The sequence below is a fragment of the Monodelphis domestica genome, chromosome 8 (assembly GCF_027887165.1).
Source record: "Monodelphis domestica isolate mMonDom1 chromosome 8, mMonDom1.pri, whole genome shotgun sequence".
Classification (NCBI taxonomy): Eukaryota; Metazoa; Chordata; class Mammalia; order Didelphimorphia; family Didelphidae; genus Monodelphis; species Monodelphis domestica.
The window spans coordinates 9,677,904-9,704,855 of NC_077234.1; the positions used below are offsets into that span (position 1 = coordinate 9,677,904).

The window sequence follows — 26,952 nt, forward strand, 5'->3', positions numbered from 1 at the left end:
CCTCCTGCTCTCTCCTCTTTTCCTTCTCTTCCTCTCTTCTCTTCCTCTCCTATGCTTCCATCCCAGCAGTACCAAGCCACCTTCCTCCTCTTCTTCCTCCTTTTCCTCTTCCTCCTCCTCCTCCTCTTCTCCCACCTCTTCTTCCTCCTCCTCCTCCTCCTCTATCCTCCTCCTCCTCTTCCCCCTCCTCCTCTTCCTCCTCCTCCTCCTCCTCAGAATCTCAGAGGCAATGTTGGAACAGGATGTGTGCCAATGTCTCTCCTGGCTGTGTGACCCTGGACAGGTCACTTATTAAAATCTCAGCGTCTGAGAAGGTGCTGGCCTGCCCCGGGCACTTCCCGAGGGCCGCCATGGCTCGTCCCGGGATCGCCACCTTTTGAGCCCCGGCCCGGACGGGGCTCTTGGCTCTTCTCGAGCTGTCCTGGAGAGACAGGGGTACGCGCGTGGGCGCCTGCCTTTGACGGCACGGGTGGAGAGCCCGCGGGTCACGGGGCGGCAGCGGGGGGCTGGCCGGCTGGCCGGGCTCTGCCTGCCTGCTCTCCTCCCCTTCCGGCGCTCGGAGCCCAGCGGGCGCCTGGCTGGGCCTCCTCCTGAGCCCGGCCTCCCTTCTCGGCCTCCACAGAGAACGGCGCTTTCTTCTGTAACGAGTGTGACTGCCGCTTCTCGGAGGAGGCGTCCCTCAAGCGGCACACCCTGCAGACGCACAGCGACAAGCCTTACAAATGTGACCGCTGCCAGGCCTCCTTCCGCTACAAGGGCAACCTCGCCAGCCACAAGACCGTCCACACAGGTGCGCCCCGGAGGGCTCCGGCCGGGGTCCCTCCCCACCTACTTGGGGAACGTGGCCGAGGAGGCCAGCTGGAGGCAGGGCCAGGGTTCCAGGACTCTAGTCCCGCCTGGCCTGTCAGGGCTTGGGGGAAGCAGGGGCGCCTCCGTGCCTTGTGGCCTCCGCGTGCCGGCGTCCCGTCGGGGCGAGGGCCTCTGAGACCCTCCGATCGTCGTCGGTGCCCGTGGGGGTGGGGCTGCACCTCCCCCTGCAGGGTCTCCTTTGGGCCGCCCCTTCACCGCGGGTCTCGTCTCTCCCTTTGTCCCAGGGGAAAAGCCCTATCGGTGCAACATTTGTGGCGCCCAGTTCAACCGGCCGGCCAACCTGAAGACGCACACTCGCATCCACTCTGGAGAGAAGCCGTACAAGTGCGAGACCTGTGGAGCGAGATTCGTGCAGGTCAGTGCAGGGCCCGCCTGCCCGTCCGTCTGTCCGCCCGTCTGTCCGTCCGTCCGTCCGTCCGTCCATCTGTCTGTCCGTCTGTCCGTCCGTCTCCCAGCTTTCTATGGGGGCGGCCCTCCTGACGTCCCTCCCTCCCTCCCCTCCAGGTGGCCCACCTGCGCGCCCACGTGCTCATCCACACGGGCGAGAAGCCCTACCCGTGCGAGATCTGCGGCACCCGCTTCCGGCACCTGCAGACCCTCAAAAGCCACCTGCGCATCCACACGGGAGAGAAACCCTACCATGTACGTGAGTCCGGCTCTGCTCGCGAGCTTTCCGGGGGGGCCCTGGAGCCGGGGGGGGCCTGCTGCGTGCCGTGGAGCGAACGCAGAAACAAAAAGACGAGGGTGTCGTGGAAGGGGGGGTCATCCTTTCTGTCCAAGTTCAGGACCCCCCCGGAGCAGGCCCACCCCAGCCGCTTTGTCCGGCCCCTCTCGGTGGCGAGCCTGGGCCCTCGGAGGCTCCAACAGGCTCCCCAAGCCGGGAGGGGCCCCACAGACCCGCCCTCAGGACGGACATAGCCCCGCAGCCCCCATTTGTCTAGCATGGCAGTGGTCTTCCGCCACAAGTCAGGGACTCTGGGGAGTCCCCCAAACCTCCTTTCAGTACTTGGAGACGGGTGTTGTCTAGAGTAAAGGGAGACTGATGAGCAGCCAATCAATAATCCATCAGGTGATAGCATTTGGGCACTCTGCTAGGCCCCAGAGGTGGCCTCAAGCACCCCATCCTCTCACCACTCGGTCCTGCTCTGGAGGCTGTGAAGGAATTCGCTTCTCCAGCCCTGCACCACGTGGTCCTGATGCTTTTTGAAAATGTCGCCGTCATTTCCCCGTAACACGGCCCCCCGCCAGCCGAGGTGGCATCCTTAGACAAAGAAGGGCTATTAGTTATAAAGGAAACCACAGGTGGTCACGTGGGCTTTATGCTGTACCTGAAGTCGACCATCTTCTCTCTGAAAGAATCGGTCAACAAACATTCATTATCAACTTAACTGGCATCATCACGATCAGATCTTCAGAGTCAAGACTGGTCAATGTAGCAATCCGAGTTATGGTGGTCATTTTAAATTGTTTTGTTTCCGCTTACTTGGCTCTGTATCTGTTCATATAGGCACTCCCCTGTGTTGCTAAGCTCTTCATATTGAGCATTCCTCATGGCACCATGTGATTCTGTTAAATTCAGGTACCATGGTTTTTGGGCGGTTAAGCCCCCCAATCAAGGAGTACCCACCTTGATACCACAAAGAATGCACTTAAATTTGACAAATCTTTTTCAATATACTGTAAGGGTAAAAATAGGGGTTTTGACAAAATAAGAGACCAATTTTCAAATATTTGTATTTTAATGAGAATATAGTAGAGTTGTAAATGAATACTATCCCTGTAAGCCAAAGAAAACTTCTAGCAGCTTTTAACAATTAACTATAGATAGTGAGATAGATAGAAAAGAGGAAAGAAAGATTACTAATCTTATACTCTATAAATATACCTAAAATTCCTAATACTACCTAAAATTTCTAAAAACCCTACTCTGTCTTCAAGGACAGGTTCTTCTGCCTTGTCAGACCAGGCCTAATCTAACCTACTCTACCTAAATTGATTCACTAACTACCTATCTACACTAATAAATAAACAGCCACCCCTCGGATCAATGAGTACCCACCTTGATACCACAAAATGAATTCACTTAAATTTGACCAAATCTTTTTCAATATATTATAAGGGTAAAAATACAGGTTTTGACAAAATAAGAGACCAGCTTTTAATAATTGATGTTTTAATGAGAACATAGCAGAGTTGTAAATTAATATTATCCCTTTAAGTCAGAGAAAACTTCTAGCAGCTTTTAATGATTAATAATTTAGTTTACTACCTAAAAATGCCTATATCTACCTATAACTGCTGCTAAAAACTGCCATTAGAGAAAGTTCAGCTGATCACCCTTCAGTTCAACTCACCAGGCAGAATATATATGTGTGTATTATATATATGTTATTATTATTATATAGATATATATCTCCCAACCACCAACTAATCACCAACCCATACCACCAGCAACCAACCCCCAATGACCAACTCACACCCAGCAGACAACTTCCCCACAACTGCCAGCCCTAACTGCCAACAACTGATAGCCTGCCCAACTGCCCCTTTCCCAGCAGGGGGCTCCCTGATTCCTACTTCCTGTCACTGTGGGCTGGTTAATCCCTACATATCTCTATAGTAAGAGGACCTCCAGGGTCCCCATTAAATTTAAAAAGGAATAAAGAATTCTTTTTTATAATTCATTTATTAAACATTCATATGTGTAGTGCTAAACCACTGGTTCTCAAATGGATTTTTCATTTATAGCTTAGTGTTCTGATTTGCCACAAGGTCTTGTGGCTTACCAAACATTCAAACTGGCAACATCAAGCTGGGAAGCACCAGCTGCCAACTCACCCAGCAGTACCACTCATAGACTCAGTTCTTAAAATGAAAAGGATAAGCCAAGAGATTTCTATTCTGATGTCCATCACAGTGTGTGGTTCAGAGCAGGTGCTGAATAAAGACTTACAGATTGACTAATTAGCTGATCTCCCCCACCCACCCCCCAGTGCCTTGCCTTTGGACAGCAAATATATATTTCCATCATGCAGAGCATCTGATTCCAGACCAAATGAATAGATATCACAGGTCAGAGAGTTTGTGTCCTACCTGAAGCCATACAGCAGGTGGTAGGATGGGGTTGTAGCAAAGGAGGGACCACTAAGAAAATATATCTCTTCCATTTGGCAGCTCTTTCTTCCTCATCTTAACCTAGGTTATGAGTTAGTATAAAGAACTTCTCTTTTTTTTTTCACTTAAGAAGTATATTTGAAAGGATTGTCCCCCCCCCCAATAAAACAAAAACAAATATTACTTAATTATTAGGTAACGAGCCCTTCAGGGAATATGTAGATATACATACCTAATGCCTCTTTCCTTGTCAAATGTTAGTGGAAAATCAGATGAAGGCTCATTTCTAGGAGGGCCCTTTTTCCTTCAAGCCTAGGGGAAGACATAGAAGTTCATGGGAAATTCCACCCAAGGTACAAGGAAGAAAAAATGAAAGTGTCCACAAGAATTGACCTTTGGGAAGGCTGAAGTGGGTGTTCAAGGATCACAGACTAGCCCTGGCAGGGACCTCAGTGGTCATTGAATGTAGACAAGTGAGATAAGGTCACTCATCTTTTGACTCAAGTCACTTCTGCTTTTCTCTCCAGTGTGAGAAGTGTAACCTGCATTTCCGCCACAAAAGCCAGCTTCGGCTTCACCTGCGGCAGAAACATGGCGCCATCACCAACACCAAGGTTCAGTACCGTGTCTCTGCTGGCGACCTGCCCCCGGAACTCCCCAAGGCTTGCTGAGAGCATCGCAAAGGGGCCCCCTCTCTGGAAGTTATCCAAAGGATACTGTAACACTTTACAAAAGTCCATCCCATGATGCAGTGCCTCTTCTCATCCGTTTGTGCAGATCATAAAGGGGGTTGGAGTTGGGGGGGTGGGGGTGGGGGCGGGACTGGGGAAAACCAAGGGGGAAGAAACATGTAAATCCTCCCACTCACCCAGTGACATAACTTAAAAAAAAACCAAGCTCAATCTCCTATGTGTTAGGGAAACTCTATCAGTGAAAAAGGAAAAGAAAGGTCATTTTACCCATCAGCCTACGGGGGGAGTGCACAGAAGCTTTGGAATCTGACTTGACTTGTTCTGAAAAATGAGGAATGTATATGTTTTGTGGGAACAGATGTTTCTTTTGTATGTACACGTGCATTCTTTTAAAAGAAGAGAATTCAGTATGTTATAACAGAGAGGGCTTTAATTTTTTTAACCAAAGGTGAAGGAATGTATGGCAGAGTTGTAAATATATATAAATATATATAATAAATATATATAAACCTCAAAAAGATATATTAAGAATAAAACTGCATTAAAGGCTCGATTTTGTATCTGCGGGCAGACACGGATCTGAGAATCTTTATTGAGATAGAGCCCTTACAAAATATTTTAAGTATTGCATCTGTGTAAGTAAGAAGATATTTTGTCTAAAACGCCTCAGTGTATTTGTATTTTTTTGCAAGTGAAGGTTTACAATTTACAAAAGTGTGTATTAAAACAAAACACAAAAAAGCTGCAGAAGGAAAAAAATGCGTAATTTTGTTCTAGTTTTGAGTTTGTATATATCCGTACAACGTGTACTCACGGTGCCTTTTTTCCATGGAAGTTTTCAATGTATGGACTAGATGAGCCCCCTTCCTTTTCGAGGCGCAGGCAGACACGGGGACTTGAAGCTGGCGCTCACTACGCTCGTCGGGAATGGTCGCCGTCTCCCGCGCTGCCGCACGCTTGCATTACGGACGTCCTCCGGAGACAGGGTTGGGCTGTGTCTAAACCGCATCACTGCATTGTAAAATATAGCTGTATAAACCCAAGAATAAAACGATGAAACGTGAACCGGTGCTTGGGCGGTGCGTTCCTTTCTTCACTCGTGGGAAGTTGTTTGTGGTTTCCTGCCAGGCCGTGGCAGTGCCAACGGCGAGAGGCGGCCACGGCATCTTTGGGGCCAGGCGCGAGGCTCCCCCAAACCTTCTCAGGGAACGGTTCTGATGTCCTGCCAAGGGAGCCACCCAGCTTGGCGTAACAAAAACTCCGGCCCTGAAAGCTGAGCAGGTTTCTGTTCTGCCTCCTCTCCGGCCCTCTGCTTTAACCTTTCCACGGGGACTTGCTTTATTCACCACGAAACCAGGCCGTGGACCCGAGCTGGCCACGGGAGATAGTCACGGGGCTGCAATGAGGGAAGGACGGAGGGAGCAGTGCCTGGTGCAGCATGGCGGCTTAGGGGCGAATGCCGGGTCTCAGGGAAGAGGAGCCAGCCTTAGGTTTGGCCAGCTTAGGAACCCAACAGCCGTTATTCATCATGGCCTGCCTGTGAGGCAAAAGGGCAGATGCTGAGGAGACAACTAACCAGGTAAAGCACTTCCTGCTTTCTCGGAGTTTGCATCCTTTTGAGGGTCTAACAGGGAAGCCTTCTTGCTGGGTAATTCGAGGAGGCCCAGAATACAAAGAAGTAGAAGGGGTTGGGGAAGGGCTGTGGTGGCTGGGGATTGGTTGGGGGACCCCGAGATGCTCCTGTCAGGGAAAATCAGCCGAACAACGAGTGCTCGGAAGTCTTGGGCTGCAGATTCCAGGCTTTCTACCTCCTGAGGTCCGTGTGAGAAGCCGAGAGCCTCTCATGGCCCAGGCCTGTTTGCTTCCTCAGAAAGTACAAAGAAGGAAGAATAAGTCCTGAGCGCTGTTGGGAGGAAGAGTGGACTAGCCAATGGGACCAAGACCAAGCTCCAAAGGCCTCTGCTGGCATTCCCTCCACGGATGCCCTGACTCATGTGTCTTCTTTCCCTGGATCAGATCCTCCATGGAGGAGCGGTAGGAGAGTGGCTAAAGGCTGGGACTCCAGGGACTGAGGGAGGCCTCCTTGTCCCCAGTCAAGAACAAAGAGGAGGCAGTCCTTGTTCTCAAACTCTTTGCATCTGGAACCCCTTTGGCCAGTCTGGTGAAGCCTTTGGACCTCTTCTCCAAATAACGTCATGTTAGCCATTGAAGGAAATGCTACATTTTGGTTAGAGGCTGGTGAAAAAAAGAGATCTACTTTTTTTTCACATCTAAGTTCATGGACTCCTTGAAATCTGTCCATAGATCTCTTGGGGGTCAATTAAAATATTCCTGTCCTACAGGTAAATATGTCTTCACAAGCACCGGACTTGGAATCAGAGAACCTGGGTTCAAACGATCTCTTTGCCAATTTGTTCTCCGTGTGACTCTGGGCAAGTCACATCACCTTTCTGAGCCTCAGTTTCCTTTTGTGTAAAATGTACAGGATGTACTAGATGGTCTCTATGTTTCCTTTGGGTTCATTCCCTATGCCTTTAGGGGCTATAGATCATATATATGGCCCTTGGCCTATAATAACCCCACAAGGTGGGCAGTCTGTGTCTTACTGTCTCCCTCTTACAGCTGAGGACCCTAAGGCCCAGGGAGCTGGAAGGAATTCCCCATGGCCACCCATCAAGTAAACAGTAGAGCTGGAGGTCAAACCCAGGATCCCTGGCTCCCAGTTTTTGTTCTTTCTTAATCCATCACAGTAGGAAGAATGCCTGCCTCGTTCTGGATCTGCTGGTGATGTGCTGGGTGACCTCAGGCTGCTCCCTTTCCTTCTCTGGGCTTTGTTTCCCTCCCTGGCAGGTGAAGGGGTGGGATGAGATTCTCTCTAAGCTCTCTTCCGCCTCTCACAGTCCAGGATTCATGGATTCAGGCTCTCTTTCAACTGGTTTGTCCCGTTCTTTTGTATCATTTTACATCCCAAAGCTTAGTTTGAACAATTGGAGCCATTGGCCCCAGAGGAGCAGGATGGCCACAGGGCACCGTGCTCTCTTCCTCTAGGTCCCCAGTAGACCTCTCACTGACCCTCTCAGGGGACGATGGTGGCCTGCTCAGGCTCTGGGCACATGCTGGAGGGGCACAGGAGCTGCTCACCCAAGCCTGGCCCAGGGGGATTCTTCATGAGGCCCCGGACGTCCCAGCCTGCTTCGCTCAGCCTAAGCTTTGTGGATAGAATTTCGCTTGGAAATGACATCCAAAGGACCAACCCTGCTTGTGCCCTACTTAACCCCACTCACTTTGAAAAGAGAGAAAACGATCTCTTTGGTCCCTTTCGAAACTTGGCATGGCCAAAGGGAGCCATTAAGGGGCCATTATTCTCTGGCCAATGGACTCCTTGGTCCATTGAAGGACTGTGGGTTTGTTTGCATGTCATTATGACTTATCTGAATCGCTGCAGGCTGCCATGATGTAGAAAGAGCTGACCTCTGGGCAAGGAAAACCCGGCTTTAAGCCTGGCTGGGTCACTGGACAAGTCACGCCATGTGACTGAAAGTGTCAGGGATGGTCGTTCCTGTATTGGGAGAAGACTTTACTCATTACATGCCATCATGCCATGACATCACAGGTCTAGTCCTTGTCCCAGAGAGGCCAGGACAAGAAGAACGAGGCCAGCTAGCTTCCTGCCTTCAGGAAGGCACCTGGGAAATCCTCCTCCTCTTCCCTACTGACTTTCCTCCCTGTGGACCTTGCCTGGCCCTTTCTGACAGACTGAAAATGCATTCACGTGTATTCTTGTTCTTTGGTCATTTTTTCAGTGTGTCTGACTCTTCATCACCTCCATTGGGGATTTCTTGACAAAGACACTGGAGTGGTTTGTCATTTCTTTTCCCAGCTGATTTTACGGATGAGGAAACTGAGGTAAACAGTCCTGTTCTGCTGGTGGTAGGCCCCTTTTCTCTCCACTATACACCATCATCTTTCTATAAGCCCCAGAAGGGCCATAGGTATACCGACTTTCGCTGTCAGAGTTATTTAGTAAAATAACTCTGGACTATCACCTTCCTGCAGACAAGTCCTGACTCTTTGCTAAAATTCTGACCCCATCCTGGCACTGTGCACACAGAAGATGCTTAATAAATGCTTATTTCATCAAGGATCAGTGAGGATGGAAGATAATCCATCAATGGACAGATCATTGGCCTTGATGTCCAAAGTCTGGCTGACAAACATTTTTGATATGTTTATCACCATTTAGTGACTGTGCTCCAATACTGAAATAGCCTTCAGATGAAAATTTTTTAAACAAATGGATAGTTTGGCAAAATCAGTCAATGCTTTAGCCATGACTGAAAGCAGATGACTCATTCAGCATCTACAGAATCCATCACCTCACTGTGGACTCACCTAGAGAATCTTGCTTCACCCCCAGCTTTCTCAAGTCGCCATTGAAGTCAGCGCTGCATTGATCGATGTTATTTCCCTTTACGTTGCTATGGTCACCATGTAAACTGTTCTCCTTGCTCTTTCAGGCCAGCTGATTAAGGTGGACCCTCTTTCTCTTCCTTCCCAAAGACAATGTTTTGAGAGAAGGAGCAGGTTTTGTAGGCTTAGGGAGGTGAGGTCACACACCAGGGAATGGAGAAGTACATTGGGGCCATGGGCAGTAGGATGTAGCATATTGTCCACAAAAATCCATTGAAGAGAAATAGTGAAAAGGCCATTCCCAGAGAAGGGTTCCCAGAAACAGGATCTGTCCTGGTCATGAGGCACAAGTAAAAAGCTTGAAGAGTCTGTTGACATTCCTACAATGTCAAGAGATCTAGAGGGAAGCCCCCAAGAAATTAAAATAAATCCTTTATGGGTAATCAATATAAGGGGAAAAAATAAGGATGACATCATTGAATATAGTCTAGGAGGAGAGAGAGTTCAATTCAGTTCAACTCAAGTGCATTAGGCACTGATTACATAAAAGGCATGAGATAATATCTGTACATGATTCATAGTCTCCCAAGGAAGAAGCTGATAACTTCCAAACAAAACGTTACTAGAAATTTGGAGTTAGCTACTTCTGATTTTCCTTTTCTGTTATGGACACAAGGAAGATCAATTGATTGTTAATAAACATTTCATGAGTCCCAATTCTAAAAGGCTAAGGGGTAAGGAAGGAATTGGAGTATGTGAAAATAAATGAATCAAGAAACAGCACATGAAATAAAAGCTTTTAAGAAAAAAATTGGAAAAAATAAACAGAAATAAATCTTATCAAATTAACATTCCCTGAAAATTAGAATAGACCAAACAGAAATCAATGGTTTCATAAGACAGCAAGAAATATTAAAATGAAGTCAAAAGATTGAAAAAATGAAAGAAAATATATCTTCTATTAAAAAAAGAAAATCTGACCTGGAAAACAGGTCAAGGAGAAATAATTTAGGAATCATTTGACTTGTAGAAAACCATCACTATCTTCATCAAAGCCTGGACACTATATTTCAAGACTTCATACCTGGAAACTGCTAAGATTCATTAGAACCAATGAGTAGAATAGGAATAGAAAGAATATAATGATCACCTTCTGAAAGAAACCCCCAAAGAAAAAATTCTTCATATGCCATAGCTAAAATCCAGAGCTTCCATATCAAAGAGAAAAATATTGCAGGCAACCAGAAAGAAAGAGTTCAAATATAAAGAAAACAATCAGGACCATACAAACCTAGTAACTTCCACTATAACTAATAGAAGATCTTGGAAAGCAATATCCCAAAATGTAAATCATGTAGGTTTATACACAAGAATAATGTATCCTGAAGAAGTGACTATAATTCCACAGGAGAAATAATAGACTTTAAAGAAAGATCATATAATGAAAATATTCCTGATAAATACAGCTTTGAGCTAAATTCAAACTTTGAAATACAAACACAAGATTAAAGAGAAATTTAGAAAAATAAATGTACTAAAGAATTGGATATGATTATGAAGCACAAATATCCTAATAGAGAAGAAAAATTTATTCTCTTCAGAACTTTACTATTTTTAAAGGGCATTGAGGGAGGTAATTAAGAAAAATTATAAACTAGGAAGTGGATAAGTTTTGTTCTGAAAGTTTTAAAAATCATATTTTTTAATCAGTAAAAAATCCACTTTCTCTTCTTCCTACAAGTAGGAATGAAAGAAAAACAAAACTTATATTACAAATATTTATAGTAAAGCAAAACATTCCTGTATTGGCCATGTCCAAAAACATGCATGTACCTCATTCTTCACTCAGCATCCATCATCTTTTTATCTGCAGATGGGTAAAATGTTTCCTTGATAGTACCCTGGAATCATAGTTGAAGATAAAACTAATCAGAGTTCTTTCTTAATTCTTCCAAAATTATTTGTCTTTACCATATTGCTGTCATTGCATAAATTGCTCTCCTGGTTTTGTTCACATTACTCTGCATCACTTCATATGTTTTCTCAGATTCTCTAAAACCATCTCCTTCATCACTTCTTAGAGGGCAATAATATTCCATTTATATACCATAATTTGGTCAGTCATACCCCAATTTATGGGCATCCCACAAAAGTAGCTATAAACATTCTTTGCACATCTGATTTGTTTTGCTTAAGGCTAATTCCTTGCTTAAACTATCCTCCCACTAATTCTTCCTTCTTTCTTTCCCCATTTTTTTGTAGAGCAAGATATATTTTTGTTCTCAACTTAATGTGTCTATGTAGATATTTTGCCTTGTTTGGACCAATTCAGATGAGAATGAGTTTCAGTTGTCAGCTATTCCTTCTCTCACCCTAATTCTTGTTTGTTTAGATGTCTATTTGTATATTCTGATTATATGAGATAATAGTCTTTAATTTCCTCCTCTCCCAATGTATTCCTCTTTCCCTCTCTTTCCATTCTTCTCTTAAGATCATCAAGAACAGGCAGAACATAGAAGTAAGGCAACAGAGAAGCATCAGGAGGGAACTGAGGAGGGTAGTAACACCGAAACACCAAAACACCAGCAATTCCGGGCTTCCTGGGGAAGACAGACAATTTTCCTGGGGCTAAAGCCACTGAACACCAGACAGATAACAGAAGAGCCAGCCCCCCTCACTCAGAGAGAGATGGCAAACAGCACAGAAGCAAAAAAGCCTCAAAACAACAAGAAAAACAAGAAGGGGGCAACTTTGGACACATTTTATGGAGCAAAAATACAAAATACGGAGGAGATAGAAGAGGAAACACAAGCAAATGCTCCAAAACCTTCCAAAGGAAATGGAAACTCTCCACAAACTTTTGAAGAATTTGAATCGAAAATGATCAAAAAGATGGAAGCCTTCTGGCAGGAAAAGTGGGAATTAATGCAAAAGAATTTCACACAACTACAAAACCGCTTTGACCAAACTGAAAAGGAAAACCAGGCTTTAAAGGTCAGAATTAGGCAACTGGAAGACAACGGGCAGATAAAAGAGCAAGAATCAATAAAGCAAAGCCAAAAGATCAAGAAATTAGAAGAGAACATAAAATATCTCACTCACAAGGTGACAGACTTGGAAAATAGAGGAAGAAGAGACAATTTAAGAATAATTGGATTACCAGAAAATTCAGAAATAAACAGCAAACTCGATATCGTAATACAAGATATAATCAAAGAAAATTGCCCAGAGATTCTAGAACAAGGGGGAAATACAGCCACTGAAAGAACTCACAGAGGACTTCCGGTTAAGATGGCGGCTTAGAGAAAGCTAAAGCTCAGATCTCCGGAAAACCCTTCCCGACCAATCTCAAACGATAAGCTCCTAAGGCGCCGAAATTCAAAACGATCAACAGCACAGACCCTGGGAACCCTCCTCCTGGACCTGGACCCGGTTCAAAAGGTACGGCTCCCCTTAAAAGCCAGAACCCGAGATCACTCGGACCTCAGGGGTAGGAGCGCAGAGTCCAAGGCTCCCGGAAGCCGCAGCCCAGCCGGCTCAGAGAGCAGGGTCCTCGGAAACAACAACCCTCAGGGCCTTCTACAGTCCCGGTGAAAGTTACTGCCTGGGGCTTCCGCTGCAGAGAGCTGGTCAAAACAACAGCAACCCTCAGGGCGGGCAAGACAGCCTCACGGGCTGGATCCTGCTATCCAAGTCTCAGTGAAAGTCTGTGCTCTCGGAGCTTGGGGAAGCGGCAGCCCATCCCCCCGCAGGCCGACGAAACAGCCTCACGGCCAGCGATTCTGAAGGCAACTTCCGGAAATCGAGCCAGGGGGAGAGTGTGGCCTCGTGGTCAGACCCTTCCATTCCAGTTCCAGTGAGGCATATTCAGTTTAACCCAGGGAAAGCCCATAGAACTATCTGCCCAGGACTGCCTCTGAACACCAGAAAGAGACAAGAAAAACTAATCCTCCACATTCAGAGATGACAAACTCCACAGAACCACAGAAGCCCCAAAATACCAAGAAAAATAAGAAGAAAGGGGCGACTTTGGACACATTCTATGGAGCCAAAATACAAAATACAGAGCAGAAAGAAGATAATATAAAAGAAAATGCTCCAAAACCTTCCAAAGGAAATGGAAACTCTCCACAAACCTATGAAGAATTTGAATCAGAAATGACCAAAAAGATGGAAGCCTTCTGGGAGGAAAAGTTGGAAATAATGCAAAAGAAATTCACGCATCTACAAAACCAGTTTGACCAAACTGTAAAAGAAAACCAGGCTTTAAAGGCCAGAATCAGGCAGCTGGAAGACAACGATCGTGTAAAAGAGCAAGAATCAATAAAGCAAAGCCAAAATACCAAGAAATTAGAAGAGAACATAAAATATCTCACCGACAAGGTGATAGATCTGGAAAATAGGGGGAGAAGGGATAATTTAAGAATAATTGGACTCCCAGATAAGCCAGAAATAAACACCAAACTGGACGTGGTGATACAAGATATAATCAAAGAAAATTGCCCAGAGATTCTAGAACAAGGGGGCAATACAGCCACTGACAGAGCTCACAGAACACCTTCTACACTAAACCCCCAAAAGACAACTCCCAGGAATGTAATTGCCAAATTCCAAAGCTATCAAACAAAAGAAAAAATCCTACAGGAAGCCAGAAAAAGACAATTTAGATATAAAGGAATGCCAATCAGGGTCACCCAAGACCTTGCAAGTTCTACTCTGAATGATCGTAAGGCATGGAACATGATCTTCAGAAAGGCAAGAGAGCTGGGTCTCCAACCAAGAATCAGCTACCCAGCAAAACTGACTATATACTTCCAAGGGAAAGTATGGGCATTCAACAAAATAGAAGACTTCCAACTTTTTGCAAAGAAAAGACCAGAGCTCTGTGGAAAGTTTGATACCGAAAATCAAAGAGCAAGGAATACCTGAAAAGGTAAATATTAAGGAAAGGGGAAAATGTTATCTTCTTCTTTTACTCAAACTCTCTTCTATAAGGACTACATTTATATCAACCTATATATACTAACATGTGGGGAAAATGTAATGTATAAATAGGGGGTAAAGAAAGACCAAATAGAATAATCATTCTCACACAAAGATTCACATGGGAAGGGGAGGGGAAGAAAACTCCTATAAGAAGGAGAGGAAGAGAGGGGGGGGGGGTTACTTAAACCTCAATCTCAGGGAAATCAGCTCTGAGAGGGAAAAACCTCCAGATCCATTGGGATCTTGAATTCTATCTTACCCAACAAGGGTAAGGAGAAGGGAAAACCAAGGGGGGGAGGGGGAGAGGGAGAACAAAAAGGGAGGGTAAGAGAGGGGGGAGGGGGAGGGAACAAAAAGGGAGGGACTAAAAAGGGAAACATCAAGGGAGGGGACAAGGGGGACTGTTTCAAAGTAAATCACTGGACTAAAAGGTAGAGCCGAAGAAGAAAAGGTTAGAATTAGGGAAGGCAATCAAAATGCCAGGGAGTCCACAAATGACAATCATAACTTTGAATGTGAATGGGATGAACTCACCCATAAAACGTAGACGAATAGCAGAATGGATTAGAATCCAAAACCCTACCATATGTTGTCTTCAAGAAACACACATGAGGCGGGTTGACACCCACAAGGTCAGAATTAAAGGATGGAGTAAGACCTTCTGGGCTTCAACTGATAGAAAGAAGGCAGGAGTGGTAATCATGATATCTGATAAAGCCAATGCAAAAATAGACCTGATCAAAAGGGATAGGGAAGGTAATTATATTTTGTTAAAAGGGACTATAGACAATGAGGAAATATCATTAATCAATATGTATGCACCAAATAATATAGCACCCAAATTTCTAATGGAGAAACTAGGAGAATTGAAGGAAGAAATAGACAATAAAACCATACTAGTGGGAGACTTAAACCAACCATTATCAAATTTAGATAAATCAAATCAAAAAATAAATAAGAAAGAGGTAAAAGAAGTGAATGAAATCTTAGAAAAATTAGAATTAATAGACATATGGAGAAAAATAAATAGGGATAAAAAGGAATACACCTTCTTCTCAGCACCACATGGCACATTCACAAAAATTGACCATACATTAGGTCACAGAAACATAGCACACAAATGCAGAAAAGCAGAAATAATGAATGCAGCCTTCTCAGATCACAAGGCAATAAAAATAATGATTAGTAATGGTACATGGAAAACCAAATCTAAAACCAATTGGAAATTAAACAATATGATACTCCAAAACCGTTTAGTTAAAGAAGAAATCATAGAAACAATTAATAATTTCATCGAGGAAAATGACAATGGCGAAACATCCTTCCAAACCTTTTGGGATGCAGCCAAAGCGGTAATCAGAGGTAAATTCATATCCCTGAATGCTTATATTAACAAACAAGGGAGAGCAGAGATCAATCAATTGGAAATGCAAATGAAAAAACTGGAAAGCGATCAAATTAAAAACCCCCAGCAGAAAACCAAATTAGAAATCCTAAAAATTAAGGGAGAAATTAATAAAATCGAAAGTGATAGAACTATTGATTTAATAAATGAGACAAGAAGCTGGTACTTTGAAAAAACAAACAAAATAGACAAGGTACTGGTCAATCTAGTTAAAAAAAGGAAGGAAGAAAAGCAAATTCACAGCATTAAAGATGAAAAGGGGGACAGCACCTCCAATGAGGAGGAAATTAAGGCAATCATTAGAAATTACTTTGCCCAATTATATGGCAATAAATACACTAATTTAGGAGAAATGGATGAATATATACAAAAATACAAACTGCCTAGACTAACAGAAGAGGAAATAGAATTCCTAAATAATCCCATATCAGAAATTGAAATCCAACAAGTCATCAAAGAACTTCCAAAGAAAAAGTCCCCAGGGCCTGATGGATTCACCTGTGAATTCTATCAAACATTCAGAGAACAGTTAATCCCAATACTATACAAACTATTTGACATAATAAGCAAAGAGGGAGTTCTACCAAACTCCTTTTACGACACAAACATGGTACTGATTCCAAAACCAGGCAGGTCAAAAACAGAGAAAGAAAACTATAGGCCAATCTCCCTAATGAATATAGATGCAAAAATCTTAAATAGGATACTAGCAAAAAGACTCCAGCAAGTGATCAGAAGGATCATTCACCATGATCAAGTAGGATTCATACCAGGGATGCAGGGCTGGTTCAACATTAGGAAAACCATCCACATAATTGACCACATCAACAAGCAAACTAGCAAGAATCACATGATTATTTCAATAGATGCAGAAAAAGCCTTTGATAAAATACAACACCCATTCCTATTAAAAACACTAGAAAGCATAGGAATAGAAGGGTCATTCCTAAAAATAATAAACAGTATATATCTAAAACCAACAGCTAATATCATCTGCAATGGGGATAAACTAGATGCATTCCCAATAAGATCAGGAGTGAAACAAGGATGCCCATTATCACCTCTATTATTTGACATTGTACTAGAAACACTAGCAGTAGCAATTAGAGAAGATAAAGGAATTGAAGGCATCAAAATAGGCAAGGAGGAGACCAAGTTATCACTCTTTGCGGATGACATGATGGTCTACTTAAAGAATCCTAGAGATTCAACCAAAAAGCTAATTGAAATAATCAACAACTTTAGCAAAGTTGCAGGATACAAAATAAACCCACATAAATCATCAGCTTTTCTATATATCTCCAACACAGCTCAGCAGCAAGAACTAGAAAGAGAAATCCCATTCAAAATCACCTTAGACAAAATAAAATACCTAGGAATCTACCTCCCAAGACAAACACAGGAACTATATGAACACAACTACAAAACACTCGCCACACAACTAAAACTAGACTTGAACAAATGGAAAAACATTAACTGCTCATGGATAGGACGAGCCAATATAATAAAAATGACCATCCTACCCAAACTTATTTATCTATTTAGTGCCATACCCATTGAACTACCAAAATACTTCTTCACTGATTTAGAAAAAACCATAACAAAGTTCATTTGGAAGAACAAAAGATCAAGGATATCCAGGGAAATAATGAAAAAAAACACATATGATGGGGGCCTTGCAGTCCCTGACCTAAAACTATATTACAAAGCAGCAGTCATCAAAACAATTTGGTACTGGCTAAGAAATAGAAAGGAAGATCAGTGGAATAGACTGGGGGAAAGCGACCTCAGCAAGACAGTATACGATAAACCCAAAGATCCCAGCTTTTGGGACAAAAATCCACTATTTCATAAAAACTGCTGGGAAAATTGGAAGACAGTGTGGGAGAGACTAGGAATAGATCAACACCTCACACCCTACACCAAGATAAATTCAAAATGGGTGAGTGACTTAAACATAAAGAAGGAAACCATAAGTAAATTGGGTAAACACAGAATAGTATACATGTCAGACCTTTGGGAGGGGAAAGGCTTTAAAACCAAGCAAGATATAGAAAGAATCACAAAATGTAAAATAAATAATTTTGACTACATCAAACTAAAAAGCTTTTGTACAAACAAAACCAATATAACTAAAATCAGAAGGGAAACAACAAATTGGGAAAAAATCTTCATAGAAACCTCTGACAAAGGTTTAATTACTCATATTTATAAAGAGCTAAATCAATTGTACACAAAATCAAGCCATTCTCCAATTGATAAATGGGCAAGGGAAATGGATAGGCAGTTCTCAGATAAAGAAATCAAAACTATTAACAAGCACATGAAGAAGTGTTCTACATCTCTTATAATCAGAGAGATGCAAATCAAAACAACTCTGAGGTATCACCTCACACCTAGCAGATTGGCTAACATAACAGCAAAGGAAAGTAATGAATGCTGGAGGGGATGTGGCAAAGTAGGGACATTAATTCATTGCTGGTGGAGCTGTGAACTGATCCAACCATTCTGGAGGGCAATTTGGAACTATGCCCAAAGGGCGACAAAAGAATATCTACCCTTTGACCCAGCCATAGCACTGCTGGGTCTGTACCCCAAAGAGATAATGGACACAAAGACTTGTACAAAAATATTCATAGCTGCGCTCTTTGTGGTGGCCCAAAACTGGAAAATGAGGGGATGCCCATCAATTGGGGAATGGCTGAACAAACTGTGGTATATGTTGGTGATGGAGTACTATTGCGCTAAAAGGAATAATAAAGTGGAGAAGTTCCATGGAGACTGGAACAACCTCCAGGAAGTGATGCAGAGCGAGAGGAGCAGAACCAGGAGAACATTGTACACAGAGACAAACACACTGTGGTATCATCGAACGTAATGGACTTCTCCATTAGTGGCGGTGTAATGTCCCTGAACAACTTGCAGGGACCCAGGAGAAAAAAACACCATTCATAAGCAAAGGATAAACTATGGGAGTGGAAACACCGAGAAAAAGCAACTGCCTGAATACAAAGATTGAGGGGACATGACAGAGGATAGACTCTAAATGAACACTCTAATGCAAATACTATCAACAAAGCAATGGGTTCAAATCAAGAAAACATCTAATGCCCAGTGGACTTACGCGTCGGCTATGGGGGGTTGGGGGGGGGGAGGAAAAGAAAATGATCTATGTCTTTAACGAATAATGCTTGGAAATGACCAAATAAAATATATTTTAAAAAAAAAAATAAAAACACAAAAAAAAAAAAAAAAAAAAAAAAGAACTCACAGAACACCCTCTACACTAAATCCCCAAAAGACAACTCCCAGGAATGTAATTGCCAAATTCCAAAGCTTTCAAGCAAAAGAAAAAATCCTACAAGAAGCCAGAAAAAGACAATTTAGATATAAAGGAATGCCAATCAGGGTCACACAAGACCTTACAAGTTCCACTCTGAATGATTGTAAGGCATGGAACATGATTTTCAGAAAGGCAAGAGAGCTCGGTCTTCAACCAAGAATCAGCTATCCAGCAAAACTGACTATATACTTCCAAGGGAAAGTATGGGCATTCGACAAAATAGAAGATTTCCAAGTTTTTGCAAAGAAAAGACCAGAGCTCTGTGGAAAGTTCAATATCGAAAAACAAAGAGCATGGAATACCTGAAAAGGTAAATATGATGGAAAGGGAAAAGGAGAAAATTGTTATCTTTTCATTTATTCAAACTCTCTTCTATAAGGACTACATTTATATCAATCTCTATATATTAATATATGGGAAATGTAATGTGTAAATAAGGGGAAAAGAAAAATCAAATAGAATAATCTTTCTCACACAAAGATTCACATGGGAAGGGGAGGGGAAGAAAACTCCTATAAGAAGGAGAGGAAGAGAGTTTTAACTTAAACCTTACTCTCAGGGAAATCAACTCTGAGAGGGAAAAACACCCAGATCCATTGGGATCTTGAATTCTATCTTACCCAACAAGGGTAGGGAGAAAGGAAAACCAAGGGGGGGAGGGGGGGAGGGAAAACAAAAGGGGAGGGAAGGAGAGGGGGGAGGGGGAGGGAACAAAAAGGGAGGGTCTAGAAAGGGAAACATATCAAGGGAGGGGACAAGGGGGACTGATTTAAAGTAAATCATTGGATTAAAAGGTTAGAGCTAAAGAATAAAGGTTAGAATTAGGGAAGGATATCAAAATGCCAGAAAATTCACAAGTCACAATCATAACTTTGAACATGAATGGGATGAACTCACCCATAAAACGTAGACAAATTGCAGAATGGGTTAGAATCCAAAACCCTACCATATGTTGTCTTCAAGAAACACACATGAGGCGGGTAGACACCCACAAGGTCAGAATTAAAGGATGGAGTAAGACCTTCTGGGCCTCAACTGATAGAAAGAAGGTAGGAATTGCAATCATGATATCTGATAAAGCCAAAGCAAAAATAGACCTGTTTAAAAGGGATAGGGAAGGTAATTATATTTTGTCAAAAGGGACTTTAGATAATGAGGAAATATCACTAATCAACATGTATGCACCAAATAATATAGCACCCAAATTTCTAATGGAGAAACTAGGAGAATTGAAGGAAGAAATAGACAGTAAAACAATATTAGTGGGAGATTAGAACCAACCATTATCAAATTTAGATAAATCAAATAAAAAAATAAATAAGAAAGAGGTAAAAGAAGTGAATGAAATCTTAGAAAAATTAGAGTTAATAGACATATGGAGAAAAATAAATAGGGATAAAAAGGAATACACCTTCTTCTCAGCACCACATGGCACATTCACAAAGATTGACCATACACTAGGTCACAGAAACATGGCATACAAATACAGAAAAGCAGAAATAATAAATGCAGTCTTTTCAGATCACAAGGTAATAAAAATAATAATCAGTAATGGTACATGGAAAACCAAATCAAGTGATGCCGATATCTGCTGGGGTCCATACAGAAGCAAATTTTGATAAGCTCCTTCATATGGAACTTTTGGGAACTTAGTAGATCACCCCTTCCAGGAGTGATTATATTTTCAAAGAGGCTACTATGTATGGATAATATTTAGATTAAAGGAATTAAGTTAGGCTAATAGGCATTCAACAACAGTGATCTCTGAAGTTAGGAACAGCTTCTGTCCTCCTGAAATCATACTGCTTAGGCCATAAGGCAGGGTAGGGTAGTGGCAAGTTCTCTACATTTGGATTCAAAGGTCCTGGACTTGAATTCTAATTTTGTTACACCTTGGACTATTGACATTGTGGGCCTTAGTTTACTTATATATAAAATGAGGGATAAACTCAGAATGGGTGAATGACTTGAATATAAAGAAAGAAACTATAAGTAAATTAGGTGAACACAGAATAGTATACTTGTCAGATCTTTGGGAAAGGAAAGACTTTAATACTAAGCAAGAGTTAGAAAAAATTACAAAGTGTAAAATTAATAATTTAAATTACATTAAATTAAAAAGGTTTTGTACAAAAAACCCAATGCAACCAAAATTACAAGGGAAGCAACAACTTGGGGAAAATCTTCATAAAAAAAACTCTGACAAAGGTCTAATTACTCAAATGTATAAGGAGCTAAATCAATTGTACAAAAAAAAATCCAGCTTTCCCAGTTGATAAATGGGCAAGGGACATGAATAGGCAATTTTCAAATAAAGAAATCAAAACTATCAATAAGCACATGAAAAAGTGCTCTAAATCTCTTGTAATCAGAGAGATGCAAATCAAAACAACTCTGAGGTATCACCTCACACCTAGCAGATTGATTAACATGACAGCAAAGGAAAGTAATGAATGCTGGAGGGGATGTGGCAAAGTTGGAACATTAATTCATTGCTGGTGGAGTTGTGAATTGATCCAACCATTCTGGAGGACAATTTGGAACTATGCCCAAAGGGCACTAAAAGACTGTCTGCCCCTTGACCCAGGCATATCACTGCTAGGTTTGTACCTCAAAGAGATAAAAAGGAAAAATACTTGTACAATAATATTTATAGCTGTGCTCTTTATTGTGACCAAAAATTGGAAAATGAGGGGATGCCCTTCCATTGAGGAATAGCTGAACAAATTGTGGTATATGTTGGTGATGGAATACTATTGTGCTCAAAGAAAAGATGAACTGGAGGAATTCCATGAGAACTGTAAAGACTTCCAGGAATTGATGCAGAGCGAGAGGAGCAGAACCAGGAGAGCATTGTACACAGAGACTGATACACTGTGGTACAATAGAATGTAATGAGCTTCTCCATTAGTGGCAATGCAGTGATCCTGAACAACTCGAAGGGATTTACGAGAAAGAACACTATCCACATTCAGAGGAAAAACTGTGAGAGTAGAAACAGAGAAGAAAAACAGTTGCTTGATCACACGGGTCAAGGGGGATATGATTGGGGATGGAGACTAAATGATCACCCTAATGCAAACATCAACAACATGGAAATAGTTTTGATCAATGATACATGTAAAACTCTGAAATTGCGCATCAGCTATGGGAGGAGGTGGGGGGAGGAGAAGAAAGGAACATGATTCTTGTAACCAGGGGGAAATGTTCTTAATTAATTATATACAATTTAAACAAAATAAAAAATAAAGTAAAAAAAAAGATCATCAAGAACATTCCTAGGGAGAAAAGGAGTCAAGATAGTGGCTTAGAGACAGCAACAGTTCAGACCTCTATAAACCCTTCCTCACTGATAAAAAAAAAAACACAATGCTTTAAGGGAACAGAAAACCAAATCTAACCATAGGACAGAGCTAGGGAACCCTCCTCCTGGACTCAATCTGAAAGTTACGCCCCACAAAAAGCCTGAATTCTAGAACATGTAGGTTTAAGGGGAAGGAAGAAGGAAGGTCCCAGGACCTCTCCCCCACCTACAATGCTGAGCCTCCAGTGGTGGCTGGAATCTCTGGGAAGACAAGGGCGCTAGACTAGAGGGAGTAAGTACCTTGTCGACAAAGCTGTGCCAAGCTCAAGGCATAGAACACAGGCATCTGGAGGAGAAGTGCAGAGCAGGCAGTCTAGTCACAGCCAAGACATTCCATTTTGCCTCCCTCCCTTTCTGGAGGTTTTGGCCTCAGGGCACATCCAGCTTTGCAGATCAACTCCTCTGCCCTGGCTCAATCGCATCAATAGAGCAGATAAGAAGCCTTCAGAGGGCAGGGAAGCTCAAGCTCCAACATCCCCCCCACACACAGACTGATCTGAGAGCCTTGCTGACTAAGTTCCAAGGGCAAAAACTGCAACAAACTACAGGCAACAACCTTGATGACAGGGTGGGAAGACAAGCTCCTTTTCAGCTTCTGCTGTAAGCCAGGGAAGATCTGACTAATCTGATCAATCAGCAGAACAGAGAAGAAGCCCCTTCAGGACAGAACAGCCCAAACCCATAGATTCAGCTCATAATGAGAGGAGCAAGACTACAGGCAACTACAGGGGGGAAAGGAAGGGTGAATATGAGTACAGAAAAATAAAAAACAAATTACAATTGACAGCTTCTATCCAGGCAATGAACAAAGAGCAAATGGAACTGAGGAGGATCAAGGAACACCAAGCAAAAACATAGAAACTCCAAAGAATTGGACACAGGCTTTGGAAGAACTCAAAATACAATTCAAGAAACAATTAAGAGAGACTGAAGACAACTGGGGAAAGAACTTAAAAAAAGCAGAATAGATCATCTGGAAACAGAAAATAGTGTCCTGAAAGCCAAAATTAATCAGCTTGAAAATGAGGCAGAAGAGATGAAAGATGAGGCAAAGATGAAAGATGACCTCCAAAGAAAATCAGACCAGAAGGAGGATGACCAAAAAGCCAGGGATGAAATTCAGTCTTTAAAAACTAGAATCCAACAACTAGAAGCAAATGACTTCACAAGGCAGCAGGACATTATAAAACAAAGCCAAAAGAATGAAAAATTGAGGAAAATATGAAACGTCTCATTCACAAAAAGGAAGATCTGGAAATCAGGTCCAGGAGAGACAACTTAAGAATCATTGGTCTACTGGAAGATCATGACAAAAGAAAAACTTTGGACATCATTCGACAGGAAATTACCCAAGAAAACTGCCTCAACATTCTAGAGCAAGAGGGAAAAGTGGAGATTGAAATAATCCAGAACTGAAAACACCTAGGAATGTTATAGCCAAATTCAAGAACTATCAGACCAAGAATAAAAATATTAAAAGCTGCTAAGAAGAACTCATTCAGACACCATGGAACCACTGTTAGGAAAGGCATGGAATATGATATTCTGGAAAGCAAGGGAACTAGGTCTACAACCAAGAATCAATATCCAGCAAAACTGACTATATTCTTGCAGGGGAAAGTATGGCAATTTAATAAAATGGAAAACTTCCAAGCATTCATGAAAAAAAGCTTGGACTTGAACAGAAAATTTGATGCCCAAACACAGAACTCAAAAGAATCACCAAAAAGTAATTAAGAAAGAGGAAAAAACAAAAAACCATTTTTAAGGGACCCAATAAGTTAAAATGATTTGTATCATTATAAGAGGAAACTGGTAACTCTTAAAAATTGTTATTATCACCTGGGTAGCTAGAAGAATTATACTTAGAGGGAACAGTGACAAACTGTATAGGATGAAATGCCAAGGCATGTGTATATATGTATGCATAAATATATATATTTACATATATAAATAGAGGTAAAAAAGAGTTGTTTATTATAAACCCAAAGATCCCAGCTTTTGAGGAAGAAATCTACTATTTGATAAAAACTGCTGGGAAAATTGGAAGACAGTATGGGAGAGATTGGATTTGGATCAACATCTCACACCCTACACCAAGATAAACTCAGAATGGGGGAATGACTTGAATATAAAGAAGGAAACTATAAGTAAATTAGGTGAACACAGAATAGTATACATGTCATATCTTTGGGAAAGGAAAGATTTTAATACCAAGCAACAGTTAGAAAAAATACAAAATAATTTTGATTACATTAAATTAAAAAGGTTTTGTAGAAACAAAACCAATGTAACCAAAATTAAAAGGGAAGCAACAAATTGGGAAAAAATCTTCATAACAAAAACCTCTGACAAAGGTCTAATGACTTAAATTTATAAAGAGCTACATCAATTGTACAAAAAATCAAGCCATTCTCCAATTGATAAATGGGCAAGGGACATGAATAGGCAATTTTCAAATAAAGAAATTAAAACTATTAATAAGCACATGAAAAAGAGCTCTAAATCTCTTATAATCAGAGAGATGCAAATCAAAACAACTCTAAGGTATCACCTCACACCTATCAGATGGGCTAACATGACAGCAAAGGAAAGTAATGAATGCTGGAGGGGATGTGGCAAAGTTGGGACATTAATGCATTGCTGGTGGAGTTGTGAATTGATCCAACCATTCTGGAGGACAATTTGGAGCTATGCCCAAAGGGCGCTAAAAGACCCTTTGATCTAGCCATAGCACTGCTGGTTTTGTACCCCAAAGAGATCATAAGGAAAAAGACTTATACAAGAATATTCATAGCTGCACTCTATGCTGGCAAAAAAATTGGAAAATGAGGGGATGCCCTCCAATTGGGGAATGGCTGAACAAATTGTGTATATGTTGGTGATAGAATACTATTGTGCTCTAAGGAATAATGAACTGGAGGAATTCCGTGTGAACTGGAAAGACCTTCAGGAATTGATGCAGAGTGAAAGGAACAGAACCAGGAGAACATTGTACACAGAGACTGATACACTGTGGTACAATAGAATGTAATGAGCTTCTCCATTAGTAGCAATGCAGTGATCCAGAACAATTCAGAGGGATTTATGAGAAAGAACGCTATCCACATCCAAAGGAAGAACTGTGGGAGCAGAAACACAGAAGAAAAACAACTGCTTGATCACATGGGTCGATGGGGATGTGGCTGGGGATGTAGACTCTAGATGATAATTCTAGTGCAAACAACAACAACATGGAAATAGGTTTTGATCAAGGACACATGTAAAACCCAGTGGAATTGCACGTAGGTTATGGGAAGGGGTGGGCGAGGGGAGGAAAAGAATATGATTCTTGTAACCAAGGGAAAATGTTCTAAATTGACTAATTAAATAAAAATTAAAAAAAAAAAGAATAACATTCCTAGGGCTTCCCATAGTAGAATATAAGAAGCTTGGGCAGCAGGGTGGTTCAGTGGATTAAGATCCAGGCCTAAAGATAGAAGGTCTTGGGTTCAAATTTGTCCTCAAGACACTTTCTAGGTATGTGTCCCTGGACAAGTCACTTAACCCCCATTGCCTACTCCTTACCACTCTTCTGCCCTGGAGCCAATGTTCTAAGATTGAAGTTAAGGGTTTAAAAAATATAAGCAACTTATCCTTGTTTAGTCCTTGATTATTATTTGTCTCTCTCATGTTTCTCTTGACATCTTTGTTTCAGGTTCAATGTCCTCTGCTATTCTGACCCTTGGAAGCCTGCTATGTTTTAGGAGTGTAGTTCATTTTATCAGGTAGGTTATTCTTTCCTCTAAGTCTGTATCTTTTAACACCCGGAACTTAATGTTTCAAGCCCTTCTCTCCTTGGTAGTGGTGACTCCTAAGATGTATGTGATGCTCTTTGGGATTGAACTTCTTGCTTTCCGGATACTTGCAGTATTTTTTCTTTGACATGGAAGCTCTAGATTTTAGCTGTGATTTTCCTGAGAGTTTTCACTTGAAGATTTCTTTCACAGTGACAGATAAAATCTTCTTTTTTTCACTTTTCCCTCTCATTCTAAGAGATTTGAGCAGTTTTCTTTTTAGAATTCTGGAAGAATTATGTCGATGTTCTCTTTTATTTTATTCCTGACATTCAGATAATCCAGTGGTCCTAAAATTGTTCTCTTCCACCTTTTTCTGGTTCAGTTTTTGTTGTTGTTGTTGTTACAAGATACATATATTGTTTTCTACTTTTTTTAGTCTTTTGACTTTGTTTTAACCTTTCTTTCCTTTGAAATCTTTGGCTTCTAATTGGTTCACTCTCTTTTTTGGAAAATGGTTGCTTGTGCAAGGTTGTGTAGCTCTTGTGCCAACCTGTTCATTTCCTTTCTAATTCCTTCTGTCTCTGGTGACATTTTAAACTTTTAAAAACTTTTTGCATCCCTTCCATGACTTCTAGTTGAATTTGTACCTACCTTGGAATTTCTCCTAAGTAAAACTTGTTGAGGTTTTAGTCATTCTCTTCTTCTCAGTTTACATCTTGAGAACAAAAACCATGAAAGTCGGGGTGGTTTTAAATGATGGGATTCTTTTATTTTTTACTGCTTCTTCCAGCCTAATTTTTGATTCCACACTCGATGTTGGGGCCAGGCACTGTGCACTTCTATAGGGAAGGTCTGACCAGGTCCTGTTTCTGCTTTCTTAGGGTCTTGAGTGTTGTGTTGTCACAAGATCCCCAGGACGGTTCAGACTTTTGGCACTCTCAAAGGGGTCTGGTTCATGAAAAACTCTGACTACTGTGCCCTTGATTGGA

The 26,952-nt window shown here is 41.8% G+C and overlaps 1 protein-coding gene and 1 long non-coding RNA gene across 6 annotated transcripts in view; one reads left to right on the plus strand and one right to left on the minus strand.

Moving 5' to 3' along the window:
• Window positions 1-5,741, plus strand: part of BCL6 (BCL6 transcription repressor) — a 21,571-nt gene extending 15,830 nt beyond the window's left edge. For all 5 annotated transcript variants that reach the window (XM_056807464.1, XM_056807468.1, XM_056807467.1 and 2 more), the window contains 4 exons: window positions 623-790; window positions 1,095-1,225; window positions 1,375-1,512; window positions 4,512-5,741. In XM_056807464.1, the coding sequence (XP_056663442.1) occupies window positions 623-790; window positions 1,095-1,225; window positions 1,375-1,512; window positions 4,512-4,655 (581 nt within the window). In that variant the 3' untranslated portion in view covers window positions 4,656-5,741. The remainder of the gene's footprint in view (window positions 1-622; window positions 791-1,094; window positions 1,226-1,374; window positions 1,513-4,511) is intronic.
• On the minus strand, window positions 1,506-26,952 carry LOC130455836 (uncharacterized). The gene is made up of 3 exons (XR_008914003.1): window positions 26,615-26,952; window positions 4,217-4,296; window positions 1,506-4,065 (listed from the first exon to the last, which is right to left on the minus strand). It is a non-coding gene; the product is annotated as an uncharacterized LOC130455836 (long non-coding RNA).